At 43.4% G+C, this 20,826-nt stretch overlaps 1 protein-coding gene across 11 annotated transcripts in view; it reads left to right on the top strand.

Moving 5' to 3' along the window:
• LOC112254826 (SLIT-ROBO Rho GTPase-activating protein 3) overlaps positions 1-20,582 on the top strand; it is a 65,089-nt gene extending 44,507 nt beyond the window's left edge. For 3 of the 11 annotated variants that reach the window (XM_042324612.1, XM_042324616.1, XM_042324617.1), the window contains 10 exons: positions 1,829-1,979; positions 7,493-7,553; positions 7,872-7,949; positions 8,388-8,522; positions 9,006-9,111; positions 11,976-12,203; positions 14,081-14,335; positions 17,319-17,486; positions 17,710-18,010; positions 18,729-20,582. In XM_042324612.1, the coding sequence (XP_042180546.1) occupies positions 1,829-1,979; positions 7,493-7,553; positions 7,872-7,949; positions 8,388-8,522; positions 9,006-9,111; positions 11,976-12,203; positions 14,081-14,335; positions 17,319-17,486; positions 17,710-18,010; positions 18,729-19,241 (1,996 nt within the window). In that variant the 3' untranslated portion in view covers positions 19,242-20,582. Of the gene's footprint in view, positions 1-1,828; positions 1,980-2,966; positions 2,998-7,492; positions 7,554-7,871; positions 8,042-8,387; positions 8,523-9,005; positions 9,112-11,975; positions 12,204-14,080; positions 14,336-17,318; positions 17,487-17,709; positions 18,011-18,728 lie in introns of those variants that run through there. The other 8 variants (XM_042324614.1, XM_042324613.1, XM_042324615.1 and 5 more) reach the window with 8 other exon arrangements.
• The last annotated feature ends 244 nt before the right edge of the window (positions 20,583-20,826 follow it).

Here is a 20,826-nt window from a genome sequence, read left to right as displayed (position 1 = left end):
ACTTCCCCTGCAACTCCACTTGTGTGTTAAAATAATATTATGGTTTGTACTGTGAGAGGAGGGGAAGGAATAGGACATGTACAGCTATCTAGAGCCATGTACTGTATATAGTGGCTGTAGATATGGCTCTGCATATACAGTTGAAGTCGGAGGTTTACATGCACTTAGGTTGGAGTCATTAAAACTCGTTTTTCAACCACTCCACAAATTTCTTGTTAACAAACTATAGTTTTGGCAAGTCGGTTAGGACATCTACTTTGTGCATGACACAAGTAATTGTTCCAGCAATTGTTTACAGACAGATTATTTCACTTATAATTCACTGTATCACAATTCTAGTGGGTCAGAAGTTTACATACACTAAGTTGACTGTGCCTTTAAACAGCTTGGCAAATTCCAGAAAATTATGTCATGGCTTTAGAAGCTTCTGATAGGCTAATTGACATCATTTGAGTCAATTGGAGGTGTACCTGTGGATGTATTTCAAGGCCTACCTTCAAACTCAGTGCCTCTTTGCTTGACATCATGGGCAAATCAAAATCAATCAGCCAAGACCTCAGAAAAAAATTGTAGTCTGGTTCATCATTGGGAGCAATTTCCAAACACCTGAAGGTACCATGTTCATCTGTACAAACAATTGTACGTAAGTATTAACACCATGGGACTACGTAGCCGTCATACCGCTCAGGAAGGAGACTTGTTCTCTCTCCTAGATATTAACGTACTTTGGTACGAAAAGTGCAAATCAATCCCAGAACAACAGCAAAGGACCTTGTGAAGATGCTGGAGGAAACAGGTACAAAAGTATCTATATCCACAGTAAAACATGTCCAATATCGACATAACCTGAAAGGCCACTCAGCAAGGAAGATGGCACTTCTCCAAAACTGCCATTAAAAGCCAGACTACAGTTTGCAACTGCACATGGGGAAAAGATCGTACTTTTGGGAGAAATGTCCTCTGATCTGATGAAATAAAAATAGAACTGTTTGGCCATAATGACCACCGTTATGTTTGGAGGAAGAAGGGGGAGGCTTGCAAGCCGAAGAACACCATCCCAACCGTCAAGCACAGGGGTGGCAACATCATCTTGTGGGGGTGCTTTGCAGCAGGAGGGACTGGTGCACTTCACAAATGGCATCACGAGGCAGGAAAATTATGTAGATATATTGAAGCACCATCTCAAGACATTAGTCAGGAAGTTAAAGCTTGGTGGCAAATGTGTATTCCAAATGGACAATGACCCCAAGCATACTTCCAAAGTTGCAGCAAAATGGCTTAAGGACAACAAAGTCAAGTTATTGGAGTGGCCATCACAAAGCCCTGATCTCAATCCCATAGAAAATGTGTGGGCAGAACTGAAAAAGTGTATGTGAGCAAGGAGGCCTACAAACCTGACTCAGTTACACCAGCTCTGTCAGGAGGAATGGGCCAAAATTCACCCAACTTATTATGGGAAGCTTGTGGAAGGCTACCCAAAACTTTCACACAAGTTAAACAATTTAAAAGCAATGCTACCAAATACTAATTGAGTGTATGTAAACTCCTGACCCACTGGGAATGTGAAGAAAGAAATAAAAGCTGAAATAAATCATTCTCTCTGCTATTTTTCTGACATTTCACATTCTTATAATAAAGTGGTGATCCTAACTGACCTAAGACAGGAATTTTTTACTAGGATTAAATGTCAGGACTTGTGAAAAACTGAGTTTAAATGTATTTGGCTCAGGTGTATGTAAAAGTACTACTTCAACTGTATCTAGAAAAACATCCCACTGATTATACAGAATGAAATACATGTTTCAGTCCTTGTTGTTTTTCATCATAGTTCATGTGTATCTGCACACCCTTCACCAACCTCCTCCTCCACCATCAGCCCCCCCACTCTTCCCGCTAAACCCAGGAGAATGCGGAAGCCTAGACCTTGCTCCGTTTTTAATCAGAAACTCTTTAACGGCAATATGGAGGCCTTCATCAAGGTACTGACTGACTGGCCCCTATGTGGCCCCTCACAGAACTCTATGTGGTCTCTCTCTGTGTGTCTAAATGTCAGCAATCTTTACTAGCAGCTCTGGGGGTTCTACCTTTGTTTTCTGTCTTTGACTGCTCTCTCGTCTACTCCAACTTCAGCTTAGCTCACTGACTTCCCTTCTTTCATGGCCCTGTGCTGGGCACAACAACTGTTTAATAAATAGACTAAACGACGGAGATTCCTCTCTATTCATTCCTATAGGGATTTGTCTGACTGCGCAGTCCATTGGCTTGACAGCTAGGAAAGGTAGTGTTTGTCTCTCTGGTCTGGAGAAGAGTAAATTCCACAAAGCTAAGTTTCAAGGTTGTTTATGTATCAAATGTAGTCAGATTCTCTGTCGCGTGGGGTTTGCTTATGACATTAATGCCCATGTTATAGCACCTGAACCCTGAACTCTAGACATTAAACACATTTTGGTGACAGGCCAGTTGGCCCAGGACTAAACATGTCAGGCTATGGAAATAAACACACGGGGCTGTTTCCTCTGCATAAGTCAGGATCCAACATTGGCACACTGACAGATAGAGTGTGTACACATCAGTGGAGTCCACTGGGGCTGTTAGTGTCAGACTGTCATGGTCCTAGTGCCTCCAAGTGACATCTCAGGTGTATTCTCAGAGATAATAAAATTTCCCCAGTCAACCATGGTGTAAAAGCTGAGCCTCTCTTGCCACTTGTCCACAGTCCCAGGCCCATCGTCCTTGCCTTCACCAGAACCCCCAACCCTCCCCTCCCCCCAGCCCCATCCTACCCAAGCTTGGGTCTCTTCTGTCGGGCCTCCCCAATCCTTCTCTCAGGCTTGACCTCTTACCCCCTCCCTCTAGAGGTCCTATCTGTTTCCCTTTGCTTCTCTAACCTTATTGTGGTTCTTCTTGCCTCTCTTCCTCTCTGTTCTGTTCATCCTGCTGCTGCCACTGCTTTCTGCCTGCCCCAGGGGAAGACGGAATACCCAAACCCGCAGCCAGGTATTCTGGTTATTCTGTCATAGAAGGGATGAAGAGTAGCCTGGTCCCAGATGTGTTTGTGCTTTCTGCCAATGCCAATTGCTATAGGAGTTGGTAAGACAGCACCAACAGATCTAAGAATCAGGCGAGGGGTGAATATGTTTGGGTTGTATGTAGAGGTCGGCCGATTATGATTTTTCAACGCCGATACCGATTATTGGGGGCCAAAAAAAGCCGTTACCGATTAATCGGCCGATTTAAAAGCCTATATATATATATATATATATATATGTATTTGTAATAATGACAATTACAACAATACTGAATGAACACATATTTTAACTTAATATAATACATCAATAAAATCAATTTAGCCTCAAATAAATAATGAAACATGTTCAATTTGGTTTAATTAATGCAAAAACAAAGTGTTGGAGAAGAAAGTAAAAGTGCAATATGTGCAATGTAAGGAAGCTAACGTTTAAGTTCCTTGCTCAGAACATGAGAACATATGAAAGCTGGTGGTTCCTTTTAACATGAGTCTTCAATATTCCCAGGTAAGACGCTTTAGGTTGTAGTTATTATGGGAATTATAGGACTATTTCCCTCTATACCATTTGTATTTCATTAACCTTTGACTATTGGATGTTCTTATGGGCACTTTAGTATTGCCAGTGTAACAGTATAGCTTCCGTTCCTCTCCTCGCTCCTCCCTGGGCTCGAACCAGGAACACAACGACAACAGCCACCCTAGAAGCAGCGTTACCCATGCAGAGCAAGGGAAACAACCACCCCAAGGCTCAGAGCGAGTGACATTTGAAACGCTATTAGCGCGCTAACTAGCTAGCCATTTCACTTCGGTTACACCAGCCTCATCTCAGGAGTTGATAGGCTTGAAGTCATAAACAGCGCAATGCTTGACCCACAACGAAGAGCTGCTAGCAAAACGCACGACAGTGCTGTTTGAATGAATGTTTACGCGCCTGCTTCTGCCTACCACCGCTCAGTCAGATACTTAGATACTTGAATGCTTGTATGCTCAGTCAGATTATACGCAACACAGGACACGCTAGATAATATCTAGTAATATCATCAACCATGTGTAGTTAACTAGTGATTATGATTGATTGTTTTTTATAAGATAAGTTTAATGCTAGCTAGCAACTTACTTTGGCTTACTGCATTCGTGTAACAGGCAGTCAGTCTCCTTGTGGAGTGCAACGAGAGAGAGGCAGGTCGTTATTGCGTTGGACTAGTTAACTGTAAGGTTGCAAGAGTGGATCCCCGAGCTGACAAGGTGAAAATCTGTCGTTCTGCCCCTGAACAGGCAGTTAACCCACCTTTCCTAGGCCGTCATTGAAATAAGAATGTGTTCTTAACTGACTTGCCTAGTTAAATAAATATTTTAAAAAAAATAATAATAATTAAACAAATTTTTAAAAATCGGCTAAATCGGTGTCCAAAAATAACGATTTCCGATTGTTATGAAAACTTGAAATCGTCCCTAATTAATCGGCCATTCCGATTAATCGGTCAACCTCTAGTTGTATGTGTACACTAACTAAACAACATCTCTCTGCCTGCTTGGTCCCTCTGTCCTTTATCACGTGATTACCAATGAATAATGTACAGTACCAGTCAAAAGTTTGGACACATCTACTCATTGCAGGGTTTTTCTTTATTTTTTACTATTTTCTACATTGTAAAATAATAGTGAAGACATCACAACTATGAAATAACACATATGGAATCATGTAGTAACCACAAAAGGGGTTAAACAATTCTAAATATATGTTATATTTGAGATTCTTCCGTGTAGCCACCCTTTGCCTTAATGACAGCTTTGCACACTCTTGGCATTCTCTCAACCAGCTCCACGAGGTAGTCACCTGGAATGAATTTCAATTAACAGGTGTGCCTTGTTAAAAGTTCATTTGTGGAATGTATTCCCTTCTTAATGCATTTGAGCCAATCAGTTGTGTTGTGACAAGGTAGGGGTGGTATACATAAGATAGCCCTATTTGGTACAAGACCAAGTCCATATTATGGCAAGAACAGCTCAAATAAGCAAAGAGAAATGACAGTCCATCATTACTATAAGACATGTAGGTCAGTCAATCTGGAAAATCTCATGAACTTGTAGTCGCAAAAACCATCAAGGGCTATGATGAAACTGTCTTTCATGAGGACCGCCACAGGAAAAGATGATCCAGAGTTACCCCTGCTGCAGAGGATAAGAGATATACTTTGGCCAAGAAACATAAGCAATGGACATTAGACCGGTGGAAATCTGTCCTTTGGTCTGATGAGTCCAAATTTCAGATTTTTGGTTCCAACCGCCATGTCTTTGTGAGACGCAGAGTAGGTGAACGGATGATAACCGCATGTGTGGTTCCAACAGTGAAGCATGGAGGAGGTGTGATGGTGCATTGCTGGTGACACTGTCAGTAATTTATTTTGAAATTCTAGGCACACTTAACCAGCATGGCTACCACAGCATTCTACAGCGATACGCCAGCCCATCTGGTTTGCACTTAGTGGGACTATCATTTGTTTTTCAACAGGACAATGACCCAAAACACACCTCCAGGCTGTATAAGGGCTATTTGACCAAGAAGGAGAGTGATGGAGAGCTGCATCAGATGACCTGGGCTCCACAATCACCCAACCTCTGGTTTGGGATGAGTTGGGCCGCAGAGTGAAGGAAAAGCAGCCAACAAGTGCTCAGCATATGTCGGAACTCCTTCAAGACTGTTGGAAAAGCATTCCAGGTGAAGCTGGTTAAGGGAATGCCAATAGTGTGCAAAGCTGTCATCAAGGCAAAGGGTGGCTACTTTGAAGAATTTCAAATATAAAATATATTTTGTATTTTTGTTTAACACTTTTTTGGTTACTACATTATTCCATGTGTTATTGCATAGTTTTTATGTCTTCACTATTATTCTGCAATGTAAAAAAATAGTAAAAAATAAAATAAAAACTTAAATGAGTAGGTGTGTCCAATCTTTTGACTGGTACGGTATATATGAATATACACTGACTGTACAGAACATTAGGAACACCTTTTTAATATTGAGTTTCACTCCTTCCTTTTGCCCTCAGAACAGACTCAATCTGTTGAGGCATGGACTCTTCAAGGTGTTAAAAGCGTTCCACGGGGATGGTGGACCAATGTTTCCCACAGTTGTGTCTTTGGGTGGTAGACCACTGTTGATAAACACGGGAAACTGTTTAGCTTGAAAAACCCAGCAGCGCTGCATTTCTTGACATTCATACTGCTGCACCTACCACCTACTTCCATATCCCGTTCAAAGGCACTTAAATATTTTGTCTTGCCCATTCACCCTTTGAATGGCACACATATACAATCCATGTCTCAGTTGTGTCAAGGCTTAAAAATCCTAATTTAGCCTGTCTCCTCCCCTTAATCTACACTGATTTGAAGTAAATTTAACAAGTGACATCAATAAGGGATCATAGCTTTCCCCTGGATTCACCTGGCCAATCTGTCATGGAAAGAGAAGGTTTTCCTAATGCTTTGTACACTTAGTGTATAGTGTGTTTATGAGTATGGTGGTAACCTTGTGAGGAAACAGAGGGTATCAGAAGAACACCACAATCACTGATGCCCTCTGCGGACCATATGTGCTTGCTCAGTCAGAGAGTTGAAAGTCTCTCAGTTAATATTTAAATTATGGAAATGGTCTTATGAAATGGTTATATGATAATGTACTTATCTTTGTTCATTATTCATGCAATTAGTTGGTTAATAGACTCATTTTACACAGAAGTAAAGAGAACACAATCATATTGTATCTCTATGGTAGTTGCCATGATTATACATAATTCATTCTGTGTACCTAGACAGATAATTCATTTATTAATGTGCTTTGTTCACTCTAACCTGTTGAGTCGCCTTACCTTACCTCTCCCTCCCATTCTCTCTCAATCCCTCCCTCTCAATCCCTCTCTCCCATACCTCTAAAACCCTCCCTCTCCCTCCCTCCCTCTCAATCCCTCTCTCTCCATACCTCTAAAACCCTCCCTCCCTCTCAATCCCTCCCTCTCAATCCCTCTCTCTCCATACCTCTAAAACCCTCCCTCTCAATCCCTCCCTCTCAATCCCTCTCTCTCCATACCTCTAAAACCCTCCCTCTCAATCCCTCCCTCTCAATCCCTCCCTCTCAATACCTCGCTCTCCATACCTCTAAAACCCTCCCTCTCAATCCCTCCCTCTCAATCCCTCTCTCTCCATACCTCTAAAACCCTCCCTCTCCCTCCCTCCCTCTCAAACCCTCTCTCTCAATCACTCTCTCTCTCTCTCTCTCTCTCTGCCTCTCTCTCTCTCTCTCTGCCTCTCTCTCTCTCTCTCTCTCTCTCTCTCTCTCTCTCTCTCTCTCTCTCTGCCTCTCTCTCTCTCTCTCTCTGCCTCTCTCTCTCTCTCTGCCTCTCTCTCTCTCTCTCTGCCTCTCTGCCTCTCTCTCTCTCTGCCTCTCTCTCTCTGCCTCTCTGTTAGGACTCAGGGCAGGCTATACCAGTGGTGGTTGAGAGCTGTGTCCGCTACATCAATCTATACGGTAAGAGGAACACAGGAATTAATTGATAGATACTGTATGTAGTCCATGTAGTTGAATATACTACTGTATAGCCTCCATTTTGGATCTCTGTGATGTAGTTTCTCATATTGAAATATTGAATATTGAAACTACCATGTAGTGGACAGACAGAATATGTTTCTGATGTTTGGGCTGTGGATATACTACACTCAAGTTTCAGTTTAGTGTGTGTTTGTGTGTGTCCATGTCTGTGTGTCTCTGTATGCGTTCCTGCCTGCGTGTGTGTTTGCCGGATATGTTTCCGTCTTAATGCTGACTTGGGGTGCTCTGCTCCAACAGGCCTTCAGCAGCAAGGCATATTCAGGATTCCCGGCTCCCAGGTCGAAGTCAACGATATAAAAAATTCATTTGAGAGAGGTCGGTCCCAGCGAGGCCCCAGCACGGCTGCCACAGACCTTCGCTCTAGGACTGTAAAGTGCAGACAGATACATAGAGAGCACATTGGTCATGTATGGCACTGTCATGGACAAGCTATTTGAGATGTACAGCAGCAGTAGTTGCCACATTCTTAACAGGAATGCTATAGTTGGATGAAAATACTGTCGTGACAAACGTACAAATATATCTTCATTATTTTTGTCGGCTAACTAATATGTTTATAGAGAGAGCTTCGGCAAATGTTTTCCTATAGACTAGTTAATGAGGTGTTATATTGTATTAAATGACAGCGGACTGTGTTCTTACAAGCTTACACAGTTTACAAAGCAGATGTACTGTAGATTCAACAAGATTAAAGCAGTGTGACTGGATGATTGACAGATTGTGTGACTGTACCATATCATGTGATGCCCCTAGGTGAGGACCCATTGGTCAACGACCAGAGTGACCATGACATCATGGCGGTGGCGGGAGTTCTGAAGCTGTACTTCAGGGGGCTGGAGAACCCACTGTTCCCCAAGGAACACTTCCTCGACCTCATGTCTACCATCAGTAAGTACTACTGATGTACTATGACCTCATAGCAACCATCAGACTACTGTACTCCACTGGATGCAGGATTTAGATCAGGATGGGAACACTTTTTGGCTCAAGGGCCAGATCGGGATTTTAAAATTCAACAGAGGGCTGTCCAGATTTTTTGGGGACTGATTCGTATGTCAAAATCGATTTGCATGCCAGAAAAAGGGCAGTTATTGTAAAATATACAGGTCCATTATCATTTCTACATGCTTTCTATTTGGTTGTAGACGTTCAAGAGTGGCCTGGAGAGTTTTCTAACCCCCAACAAAATGTTTTTTTTACTTAAACCTCTGTAGTTTGCCCACTCATGGTTTAGATAGTAATTGATCTAATAATTGATTGGATTTATATAGTAAATATGTTTACTATCGTAAAGTAGATATACATTTCATATTGTATACATTGAAATGATTGTATCCCTCTGTGTCTCTCCCCCCTTTCTCTATCTCTCAGAACTAGACTCTGGTGCAGAGAGAGCTCATCACCTTCAGCAGATCGTTGTAACTCTTTCTCACCCCGTCATCATCGTCATGAGATATCTGTTTGCATTCCTCAACCAGTAAGTATATATAATTCAGTAAGTCTATATATAAAATCCAGAAAATCACATTGTATGATTTTAAAGTAATTAATCTGCATTTTATTGCATAACATAAGTATTTGATACATCAGAAAAGCATAACTGAATTTTTGGTACAGAAACCTTTGTTTGCAATTACAGATATCATACGTTTCCTGTAGTTCTTGACCAGGTATGCACACACTGCAGCAGGGACTTTGGCCCACTCCTCCATACAGACCTTCTCCAGATCCTTCAGGTTTCGGGGCTGTCGCTGGGCATTACGGACTTTCAGCTCCCTCCAAAGATTTTCTATTGGGTTCAGGTCTGGAGACTGGCTAGGCCACTCCAGGACCTTGAGATGCTTCTTACGGATCGACTCCTTTGTTGCCCTGGCTGTGTGTTTCGGGTCGTTGTCATGCTGGAAGACCCAGCCACGGTTGGGATGGTGTTCTTGGGGTTGTACTCATCCTTCTTCTTCCTCCAAACACGGCGAGTGGAGTTTAGACTAAAAAGCTCTAGTTTTGTCCCATCAGACCACATGACCTTCTCCCATTCCTCCTCTAGATCATCCAGATGGTCATGGCTAACTTCAGATGGGCCTGGACATGCGCTGGCTTGAGCAGGGGGACCTTGCGTGCGTTGCCGGATTTTAATCCATGACGGTGTAGTGTGTTACTAATGGTTTTCTTTGAGACTGTGGTCCCAGCTCTCTTCAGGTCATTGACCAGGTCCTGCCGGGGAGTTCTGGGCAGATCCCTCACCTTCCTCATGATCATTGATGCCCCACGAGGTGAGATCTTGCATGGAGCCCCAGACCGAGGGTGATTGACCGTCATCTTGAACTTCTTCCATTTTCTAATAATTGCGCCAACAGTTGTTGCCTTCTCACCAAGCTGCTTGCCTATTGTCCTGTAGCCCATCCCAGCCTTGTGCAGGTCTACAATTTTATCCCTGATGTCCTTACACAGCTCTCTGGTCTTGGCCATTGTGGAGAGGTTGGAGTCTGTTTGATTGAGTGTGTGGACAGGTGTCTTTTATACAGGTAACGAGTTCAAACAGGTGCCGTTAATACAGGTAATGAGTGGAGAACAGGAGGGATTCTTAAAGAAAAACAGGACTATGAGAGTCGGAATTCTTACTAGTTGGTAGGTGATCAAATACTTATGTCATGCAATAAAATGCAAATTATTTACAATGTGATTTTCTGGATTTTTGTTTTAGATTCCGTCTCTCACAGTTGAAGTGTAACTATATGTAGAACATGTATATTTAGTCAAAGTTTATGATGTGTATTGCTTGTTATCTGACGTTATCTGCCGGGGCTATCATCATTTCTCCGGACATTTGAGTAGCATTTTTTGAACATGGCGTCAGTGTAAACAGAGATTTATGGATATAAATTGCATATTATTGAAAAAAACATAAATGTACTGTATAACATGTCCTATTACTGTCATCTGATGAAGATTTTCAAAAGGTTAGTGAATAATTTTTCTTTTAATCCTGCGGTTGTTGATTGCATATTTTGTTCACCGTGGCTATTCAAATTAGCTGTGTCTTTGGTGGTGGTTTGACAAAAATATGTGCTATGTTTTCGCCGTAAAACATTTTAGAAATCTGACTTGCTGGCTAGATGAACAAGGTGTTTATCTTTCATTTGAGCTATTGGACTTGTTAATGTGTGGAGGTTAAATATTTCTAAGAATATTTTTGCGTTCCATGCGCCACGTTCCAGCTTAACGGGGGAGGGGTCGTTCCCAAAAGGGAACCCTAACCCGTCAACAGGTTCTAAGTTGTATTGAGCATGGCTAGAGGCTCTACAGTGAAATAAGGCAATAATTACTCACCAAAACCGCAATGGACAAGGCATATTGACATTAGGGAGAGGCATGTGTAGCCGAGTAATCATAGGGGTCCAGTGAGTGGGTCGGGCCGGAGACACGGCGATTCAGGCAGCTAGCGGGCCGGGGATAGCAAGCTAGCAGAGGGGCCTTAGAGGGACGTCGCGAAGGAAGAAAGTCTGTTGTAGCCCCCTCGTGCTGTTACGTCTGCAGACCAGTCATCGTGGATCAGCAGGGCTTCGTGTGGTTAAAGGGGTCTAGGCCAATTGGCAGAAAAGGTATAGTGGCCAAAGAATTTGTCCGATGGGCCTCTTAAGCTAACAGTCCGATATGCTCTAGACAGCTAGCGGGCTGCGGCAAAAAATTTTTTTACATTTCTTACATTTGATTACAGACACCTACAGTATGTTGCAATTATATCTGAAAAATACAATGTTTTTTTTGCACTAATGAATAACTGAGAGGACGTCTGGATAGATGTTATTTTGTTGGGTAATACATGTAATTTAGATGTTAATACTTTACAAACACACTGTTCCCCGGGTGCCGAAGATGTGGATATCAATTAGGCAGCCCTCCTCACCACTCAGATTCTGAGGGGTTGGGTTAAATGTGGAAGACACATTTCAGTTGAATCCACTTTCCCCTTTTATTTCTGTAGCTCTCAAAATCCATATATAGTAGACAAACCAGTTCAAAATCTATAGGTTTACCAAACGGTTAAGTGATTAACCGTTAAGCGCAGTTGGATTAAGTGATGGTCAAATGTATTTAAACAAATGAGAAGAGAATCATATGAAAAGTAATGTAAGCATTGCATTTTGAAAGGCAGTGACTTTATATGAAAGGTATTTCTAGATGAAACACTGATTTAGGTTTGGTGAAAAAGTTACTGTGTGGTTTTGTGTGTTGTACTTGAAAATGCGCATAAAGAAAAAAATCTACGTTTTTGAGTTTTGAACTAAAAGTTGTAAAATTATGCCAAAGTGATAACTGTAATTCCCCGTTGTTTCTCTCCAGTCTATCCCAGTACAGTGATGAGAACATGATGGATCCCTATAACCTGGCTACCTGCTTCGGCCCGACTCTGATGCCCATACCTGATGGTCACGATCCTGTAGCCTGTCAGACACACGTTAATGAGGTCATCAAGACCATCATCATCCACAACGAGGTCATCTTCCCGAGCCACCGTGAGCTGGACGGACCGGTCTATGAGAAGTGCATGGCTGGAGGAGAGGAGTACTGGTTAGTGATGTTATAGTATACTGGGCCTTGGTTCTGCTTGGATGGGAGAGAAGATGGAGATTAACCAATGTAGAGAAGGGGATTAGAGGACTGGACCCAGTTCTGCGTTTCAAATGACTTCACCCTCTTGTTGGGCTAGTTTAGTCCAAAGCACTATACTATGTCCTTCTTTATTATCTGAATCCATCAATCAATGTACAGTGCCTTGCGAAAGTATTCGGCCCCCTTGAACTTTGCGACCTTTTGCCACATTTCAGGCTTCAGACATAAAGATATAAAACTGTATTTTTTTGTGAAGAATCAACAACAAGTGGGACACAATCATGAAGTGGAACGACATTTATTGGATATTTCAAACTTTTTTAACAAATCAAAAACTGAAAAATTGGGCGTGCAAAATTATTCAGCCCCTTTACTTTCAGTGCAGCAAACTCTCTCCAGAAGTTCAGTGAGGATCTCTGAATGATCCAATGTTGACCTAAATGACTAATGATGATAAATACAATCCACCTGTGTGTAATCAAGTCTCCGTATAAATGCACCTGCACTGTGATAGTCTCAGCGGTCCGTTAAAAGCGCAGAGAGCATCATGAAGAACAAGGAACACACCAGGCAGGTCCGAGATACTGTTGTGAAGAAGTTTTCAGCCGGATTTGGATACAAAACGATTTCCCAAGCTTTAAACATCCCAAGGAGCACTGTGCAAGTGATAATATTGAAATGGAAGGAGTATCAGACCACTGCAAATCTACCAAGACCTGGCCGTCCCTCTAAACTTTCAGCTCATACAAGGAGAAGACTGATCAGAGATGCAGCCAAGAGGCCCATGATCACTCTGGATGAACTGCAGAGATCTACAGCTGAGGTGGGAGACTCTGTCCATAGGACAACAATCAGTCGTATATTGCACAAATCTGGCCTTTATGGAAGAGTGGCAAGAAGAAAGCCATTTCTTAAAGATATCCATAAAAAGTGTTGTTTAAAGTTTGCCACAAGCCACCTGGGAGACACACCAAACATGTGGAAGAAGGTGTTCTGGTCAGATGAAACCAAAATTGAACTTTTTGGCAACAATGCAAAACGTTATGTTTGGCGTAAAAGCAACACAGCTCATCACCCTGAACACACCATCCCCACTGTCAAACATGGTGGTGGCAGCATCATGGTTTGGGCCTGCTTTTCTTCAGCAGGGACAGGGAAGATGGTTAAAATTGATGGGAAGATGGATGGAGCCAAATACAGGACCATTCTGGAAGTAAACCTGATGGAGTCTGCAAAAGACCTGAGACTGGGACGGAGATTTGTCTTCCAACAAGACAATGATCCAAAACATAAAGCAAAATCTACAATGGAATGGTTCAAAAATAAACATATCCAGGTGTTAGAATGGCCAAGTCAAAGTCCAGACCTGAATCCAATCGAGAATCTGTGGAAAGAACTGAAAACTGCTGTTCACAAATGCTCTCCATCCAACCTCACTGAGCTCGAGCTGTTTTGCAAGGAGGAATGGGAAAAAATTTCAGTCTCTCGATGTGCAAAACTGATAGAGACATACCCCAAGCGACTTACAGCTGTAATCGCAGCAAAAGGTGGCGCTACAAAGTATTAACTTAAGGGGGCTGAATAATTTTGCACGCCCAATTTTTCAGTTTTTGATTTGTTAAAAAAGTTTGAAATTTGCAATAAATGTTGTTCCACTTCATGATTGTGTCCCACTTGTTGTTGATTCTTCACAAAAAAATACAGTTTTATATCTTTATGTTTGAAGCCTGAAATGTGGCAAAAGGTCGCAAAGTTCAAGGGGGCCGAATACTTTTGCAAGGCACTGTATTTATCTATCTACAATATATTATGGTCTCTCTCTCTACACCATTTAGTGACAGTCCCCAAAGTGGGCCAGGTGCCATTGATGAAGTGGACAACGGTACAGGACCTCACACCAGTGATGATGAACTGGAGCAGATCGAGGCCATCGCTAAGTTTGACTATGTGGGGCGTACTCCCAGAGAGCTGTCCTTTAAGAAGGGGGCATCACTGCTGCTGTACCTGAGAGCCTCTGATGACTGGTGGGAGGGACGACACAACGGAGTGGACGGACTCATCCCACATCAGTACATTGTGGTGCAGGACATGTAAGTACAATATTTCTGCTCAAATGCTACATGCCTCTGTTTAGGATAAGCACTTCTATTGTAATCGTCAGTAGACGAGAGACAGACTGTGCACCCCTACCATGGGGCCTCCAGGTTATGTGAGTCCATGTCAATAACAGTGAATTGATATGTCAATCGTCAAGAATCATGAACTGTGCCCAAAGTGCATTAGTCTGATAATGTGTCAATGCAGCAGTTGGCATACAGTAAGCACCAAGCACTTCAAAGTAAATAAATCCCCAATTAGTAATTAAACGAGATGTCCTCTCCTCAGTCTCTTGAACTAACACTTCCGCATGACAAGGATGGAACATTAAGGTCACTCTGTAACTGGTCCTTTATCCTTCCGGAACCCTACCCGACAGCCAATCACCATCCATCACCGTGGAGATGACAGAATTAAACCCTAATTAGGGAAAGACACAGGATGCGTCCAAAATTGCACCCTATACCCTTTATAGTTCACTACTTTTGTTTAGAGCTCGTGCGCTAGCGCACTAGTCAAAAGTAGTGCACTATGAAGGGAATAGTGTGTAATTTGGGATGCAGACACATTCATCTCCAACTGATCCTGGTGACCTAAATTTGGGATATGCTTAACACCTCGGGCCATCCTACAATCTAAGCTAGATGCCCTCAATCTGACAAATTATCATTGACCCTACCAGGTACAACCCTAAATCCGTAAACACTGGCACCCTCATAGATATCATCCTAACCAACCTGCCCTTTAAATACACCTCTGCTTTCTTCAACTAGGACCTCAGCGATCACTGCCTCATTGCCTGCATCTGTAATGGGTCCGCGGTTAAACGACCACCCCTCATGACTGTCAAACGTTCCCTAAAACACTTCAGCGAAAAGGCCTTTCTAATCGACCTGGCCTGGATATCCTGGAAGGATATTGACCTCATTCCGTCAGTAGAGGATACCTGGTTATTCTTTAAAAGTGCTTTCCTCGCCATCTTAAATAAGCATGCCCCATTCAAAACATTTAGAACTAAGAACAGATATAGCCCTTGGTTCACTCCAGACCTGACTGCCCTTGACCAGCACAAAAACATCCTGTGGCGTACTGCATTAGCATCGAATAGCCCCCTCGATATGCAACTTTTCAAAGAGGTTAGGAACCAATATACACAGGCAGTTAGGAAAGGAAAGGCTAGCTTTTTCAAACAGAAATGTGCATCCTTTAGCACAAACTCCAAAAAGGTCTGGGACAATGTAAAGTCCATAGAGAATAAGAGCACCTACTCCCAGCTGTCCACTGCACTGAGGCTAGGAAACACTGTCACCACTGATAAATCTACGATAATCGAGAATTTCAATAAGCATTTTTCTACTGCTGGCCATGCTTTCCACCTGGCTACCCCTACCCTGGTCAACAGCTCTGCACCCCCCACAGCAACTTGCCCAAGCCTCCCCATTTCTCCTTCACCCAAATCCAGAGAGCTGATGTTCTGAAAGAGCTGCAAAATCTGGACCCCTACAAATCAGCTGGGCTAGACAATCTGGGCCCCCTCTTTCTAAAATTACCTGCCGAAATTGTTGAAACACCTATTACTAGCCTGTTCAACCTCTCTTACGTATGGTCTGAGATCCCTAAAGATTGGAAAGCTGCCGTGGTCATCCCCCTCTTCAAAGGGGAGACACTCTAGACCCAAACTGTTACAGACCTATATCTATCCTACCCTGCCTTTTATAAAGTCTTCGAAAGAAAAGTTAACAAACAGATCACCGACTATTTCGATTCCCACCGTACCTTCTCCGCTATGCAATCTGGTTTCCGAGCTGGTCATGGGTGCACCTCAGCCACGCTCAAGGTCCTAAACGATATCATAACCGCCATCGATAAGAGACAATACTGTGCAGCTGTATTCATCGACCTGGCCAAGGCTTTCGACTATGTCAGTCACAGCATTCTTATCGGCAGACTCAACAGCCTTGGTTTCCCAAATGACTGCCTCGCCTGGTTCACCAACTACTTCTCAGATAGAGTTCAGTGTGTCAAATCGGAGGGCCTGTTGTCCGGACCACTGGCAGTCTCTATGGGGGTGTCACAGGGTTCATTTCTCGGGCCGATTCTTCTCTCTGTATACATCAGTGATGTCTCTCTTGCTGATGGTGATTCTCTGATCCAACACAGACGACACCATTCTGTATATTTCTGTCCCTTCTTTGGACAATGTGTTAACTAACCTCCAGACGAGCTTCAGTGCCATACAACACTCCTTTCGTGGCCTCCAACTGCTCTTAAATGCAAGTAAAACTAAATTGCATGCTCTTCAACCGATCACTGCACGCACCCGCCCACCCGTCTAGCATCACCACTCTGGACGGTTCTGACTTAAAAATATGTGGACAACTACAAATACCTAGGTGTCTGGTAAGACTGTAAACTCTCCTTCCAGACTCACATTAAGCATCTCCAATTTAAAATTAAATCTAGAATGTGTTTAATTGCTAAATTGTACTTATTTTGCCACTATGGCCTATTTATTGCCTTACCTCCCTAATCTTACTACATTTGCACACACTGTATATAGACTTTTCTATTGTGTTATTGACTGTATGTTTGTTTATCCCATGTGTTACTCTGTGTTGTTTGTGTTGCACTGCTTTGCTCTATCTTGGCCAGGTCCCAGTTGAGACCTTTTTCTCAACTGGCCTACCTAGTTAAATAAAGGTGAAATAAATCAAAAATCAGGGGCCCGGGGAAACTGGGGAATGGGTGCTGTACTTGTTAATAATAACTTGAAGAGGTCCAACATCTGGAGTTAGATTTTGTTTCCGAAGGATTGTTTGTTGACATAATAATTTCAGATCATCTCTGGTGTAAGGGTATCCAGATGATTTGCAGTGACTCGTTAATGAAATTGTATAATTGTTTATGCATTTTGCCAGCATACAAAAAACGAATGAATAAACCCCCCGTCTGCTCTCTGTCTCTCTGTTACCTCAGGGAAGATGCGTTCTCAGACAGTCTGAGTTGGAAGGCTGAGAGTGAGGCCAGTAGTGGACCCCACCAGGAGGACAGAGACCGAACCTCATCCAGGAACCGTGACCGCAGCTCCCCCTGCGAACACAGACAACATACCCCTGAACACCACTATGGAGATGCTCTTGGAAGGTGGCTACACATTGACTTTATGATGATTCATGCTCACAGTTCAGTAATGCAGGTTAACAGGTTTTCTAGATACATGCAGGATGAGATGTTTTCCTCCATGAAGAGGCTACAAAATAATGGTTCATTTAGTGTAGTTGTATTGAATGAGCTATAATTTATTTTTGCACTCTGTCCTTGATGCTGTCTTGAGAGTCTGTCTGCTTTCTGTGTTGTGGCCATTCAGGGTGAGGGTTCGTTCAGACGGTGCTGTTATCCCTCACCACAGGAGCACCGCCGACACTCACAGCCCCACCCGAGGTATGGACATGCCCCCTAGGGTCATGCCCCGCCCCTGCAGCCCTCACAAGATGGCTGTCAGCAGAGGCCGCATGGACAGTCCAGAGAAACGCCATCTCAGCACGTTCAGCAGCACAGGAAGTATCAACCATCCAGATAGAAAGTGCTTTCGTGATGGCCCTGCCCTCAGACCCTCCCCCGGTTCCACCCGCCACGGTAGCCTTGGCGACCAGAAATCACTGGCAGAGGTGAGAGTGTATGAAGTAAATAAATAACAAAACGCACATCCAGCCTAATGATGGGGTGCTGACTACCAGAAAATAAACTAACCAATTTAAAAAAGAAAGTTGCCCAGTTGTGCAGTCGAAGCTAATGAGGATATTCTCCTGTTTGTTGTTCAGAGAGATGGCGAGACAGGCAGACAGACAGAAAAGACCGACAGACAGAGGGAGAAATATTTCCAGTATAGTTTATGGATCCCAGCCAGTACTCAGAGGGACAAAGTCAGGCAGCAGTGGGAAGGACATCTGAGAGAGAGGCCCACATTGCCCTGTCTCTCATCTCCTAATTACTGTTCAGTCTGTTAGCTGCTGCTAGCTCCACATGTAAATATGGCTCCCTTTGTTTGCTTCATTAGAGAGAGAATATTGGAACCATTTGTGAAGTGTTAATTTGTCCATTTGTCCCTGCTTTCAAGAAGAAACAGTTTGGTTTTTATTAGGAAGACTTGGTATGTCAGTATTTTGTTTGAGGATAAACAATAAGAGCAGATGTTTGAATGGGCCATTCTTTTTTCTATTGGTGTGCGTGTGTGCGTGCGTGTGTGTGTGTGTGTGTGTGCGTGCGTGCGTGTGTGCGTGTGTGTGTGAATTGTCATCATCTACTACTATGGACAGCCAAGATAGAGTGTGTTGCAGGACGTCAGACACTGGATTAATATCAGTGGTGAAACTGTGTGTATTACAGGACATAGAGAAGACCATGAACACCGCCCTGCATGAGCTGTCTGAGCTTGAGCGGCAGAACGTGGCCAAGCATGCTCCCGACGTGGTCCTGGACACGTTGGAGCCCCTGAAGCAGCAGCACCTCTCCTCCTGTGGGTCCAGACCCCCCTCTGAGCCCCCTGGCAGCCCCCTCCACACCAACACCATGGCCATCAGAGACCCTGACGCCGCCCTTCACCGTAGCAGCAGTTCCTCGTCCTCCGAGACCATGAGCACCTTCAAACCGGCCCTGACTGCACGGAGGCCCAGCGCCCCCCTCAGGCCGCCTCCGGTCAGACCGCTTCGGCCTGCTCCCATCCACCTGGGACATGGCCAGGGACAGGGGGGACAGGGGCAGCACAGGTCTAGTAGTTCCAGCTCCTCAGGCCTGGGAAGTCCAGCATCTATCACTCCCACAGATAGGGTGTTCCCCAAGGCTCCATCCCCGTCCCCCTCCACTTCCTCCTCGTCCTCAGACAAACAGGGTCACATGTAGCCTGGCTAAGCAGGCTGCTGCAGTCACAGAAAGAGCCCAGGAACTATAGAGACAATTGACTGAGCAGGCTGCAGCACAGAGCCACAGGTCAGGATAGGCATACAGTAATAAGAATGGAGTAAGCTGCAGCCATAGCCCTGTACAGGAGCTATAGTAGGAACTGACTGGACAGGGCACAGTCTGATCACAGCCACAGCCCAAGAGATACAGTACAGAAGGAAGTGATTCCGCATTATGATTGCTCATAATCAGCATCTTCTTCATTTCCTTCTGGCTGTGACAACGTACACATTGAGACCTTGTCTCTGTGGGAACAATATCGACCACTAACTAGTAGGAGGTTGGATTCAACATGTAGGATGAAGGCTGATTAATTGGTTTATTGACAGCCGGATGTCCACCAATATTAACTGTCTGCTTGTCAGTTGAGATTCTGAATCACTCAGAAGAAACATGAACTGTACTATGATAATCATTATAAAGTATGTTTTTACTCTCTCCATGTGGCACAGAACTGCCACAGAACAAACCTGATCAAATGGATGCACTGGATAACACTTTGTTTACTGTTATAGCCATCTGTGGTTGTAGCCTGCTAGTTTGTCTGAATAACAAACCATCTCAAACTGAAGTTGGGTGTTTTTGAGCTGGTAGTCTAAGACTAGCGCCTTCTTCGTCTGCAAATAGGAAGACTTAATACAATCTCTTGATCTGTCTTTCTCTCTCTCTCTCTCTCTCTCTCTCTCTCTTTCTGTTTCACTCTCTCTCTATCTCTCTCCCCCAGATTAGCCGTGGTACCTCAAGAAAAGAGCACCCACCTTGTCATGACTCGACCCAGTCTACTAAAGATGCACTGATCTGGTCTGGTCATTTTCTATGAGCCTGTACTAGTTGATCCTGCATGTGTATATATATATATTTATATTCATACAGTTACATGTTTGAAGACATAGGAGAATCAACCCCTGACAGGGTTAGTTGTCCTGTTACATGTGGACTGGATCTCTTACTTGGTGAACTAGATTGGATTCTCAATTCAGGCCCATTGTGTGTAACCACAGTTTTCTTATAGTCCTGCTTTGGAGTTATACAGTATGTAGATGGGCTTGCTTGCTTGGTGGTATGTGTTCCTGTATGTATTATATGAGGGATTATTATTCAGCAAAACACATGTTTAAAGTGTTATAGATATGTTTTGAATGGAAAATAATATGCATAACGTTGAAAACTACCTGTATGTATGAATAACATGGTATGCTAGAAACAGGATATATATTATCATTAACCTTGCAAAGGCAGGAACAGAACAAGATAATAAATGTGGGGAATCTGTATCCGAAATGCCCTTTTGCTACTCTTTTGTTGAAATTCTAACACACTGACACTTAGTGGTAAAATGTTGCACGTATATCTGTCTTAACAGTACAGCAGAGTCCAATTGGTAAATGGTTTTGTAGCTCCTCTTAGTGGTAAAGATAGATAAAACACTTAGTGTTTTACCACCATAGTCATTTGAGGCACACTTAGTGTTTTACCACCATAGTAATTTGAGGCATTTGCATTGTCCCATGTCTCATTATCTGTC

This window comes from Oncorhynchus tshawytscha, linkage group LG07, assembly GCF_018296145.1.
Source record: "Oncorhynchus tshawytscha isolate Ot180627B linkage group LG07, Otsh_v2.0, whole genome shotgun sequence".
NCBI classification, from domain to species: domain Eukaryota; kingdom Metazoa; phylum Chordata; class Actinopteri; order Salmoniformes; family Salmonidae; genus Oncorhynchus; species Oncorhynchus tshawytscha.
This window is presented reverse-complemented; position numbering and strand designations above follow the sequence as displayed.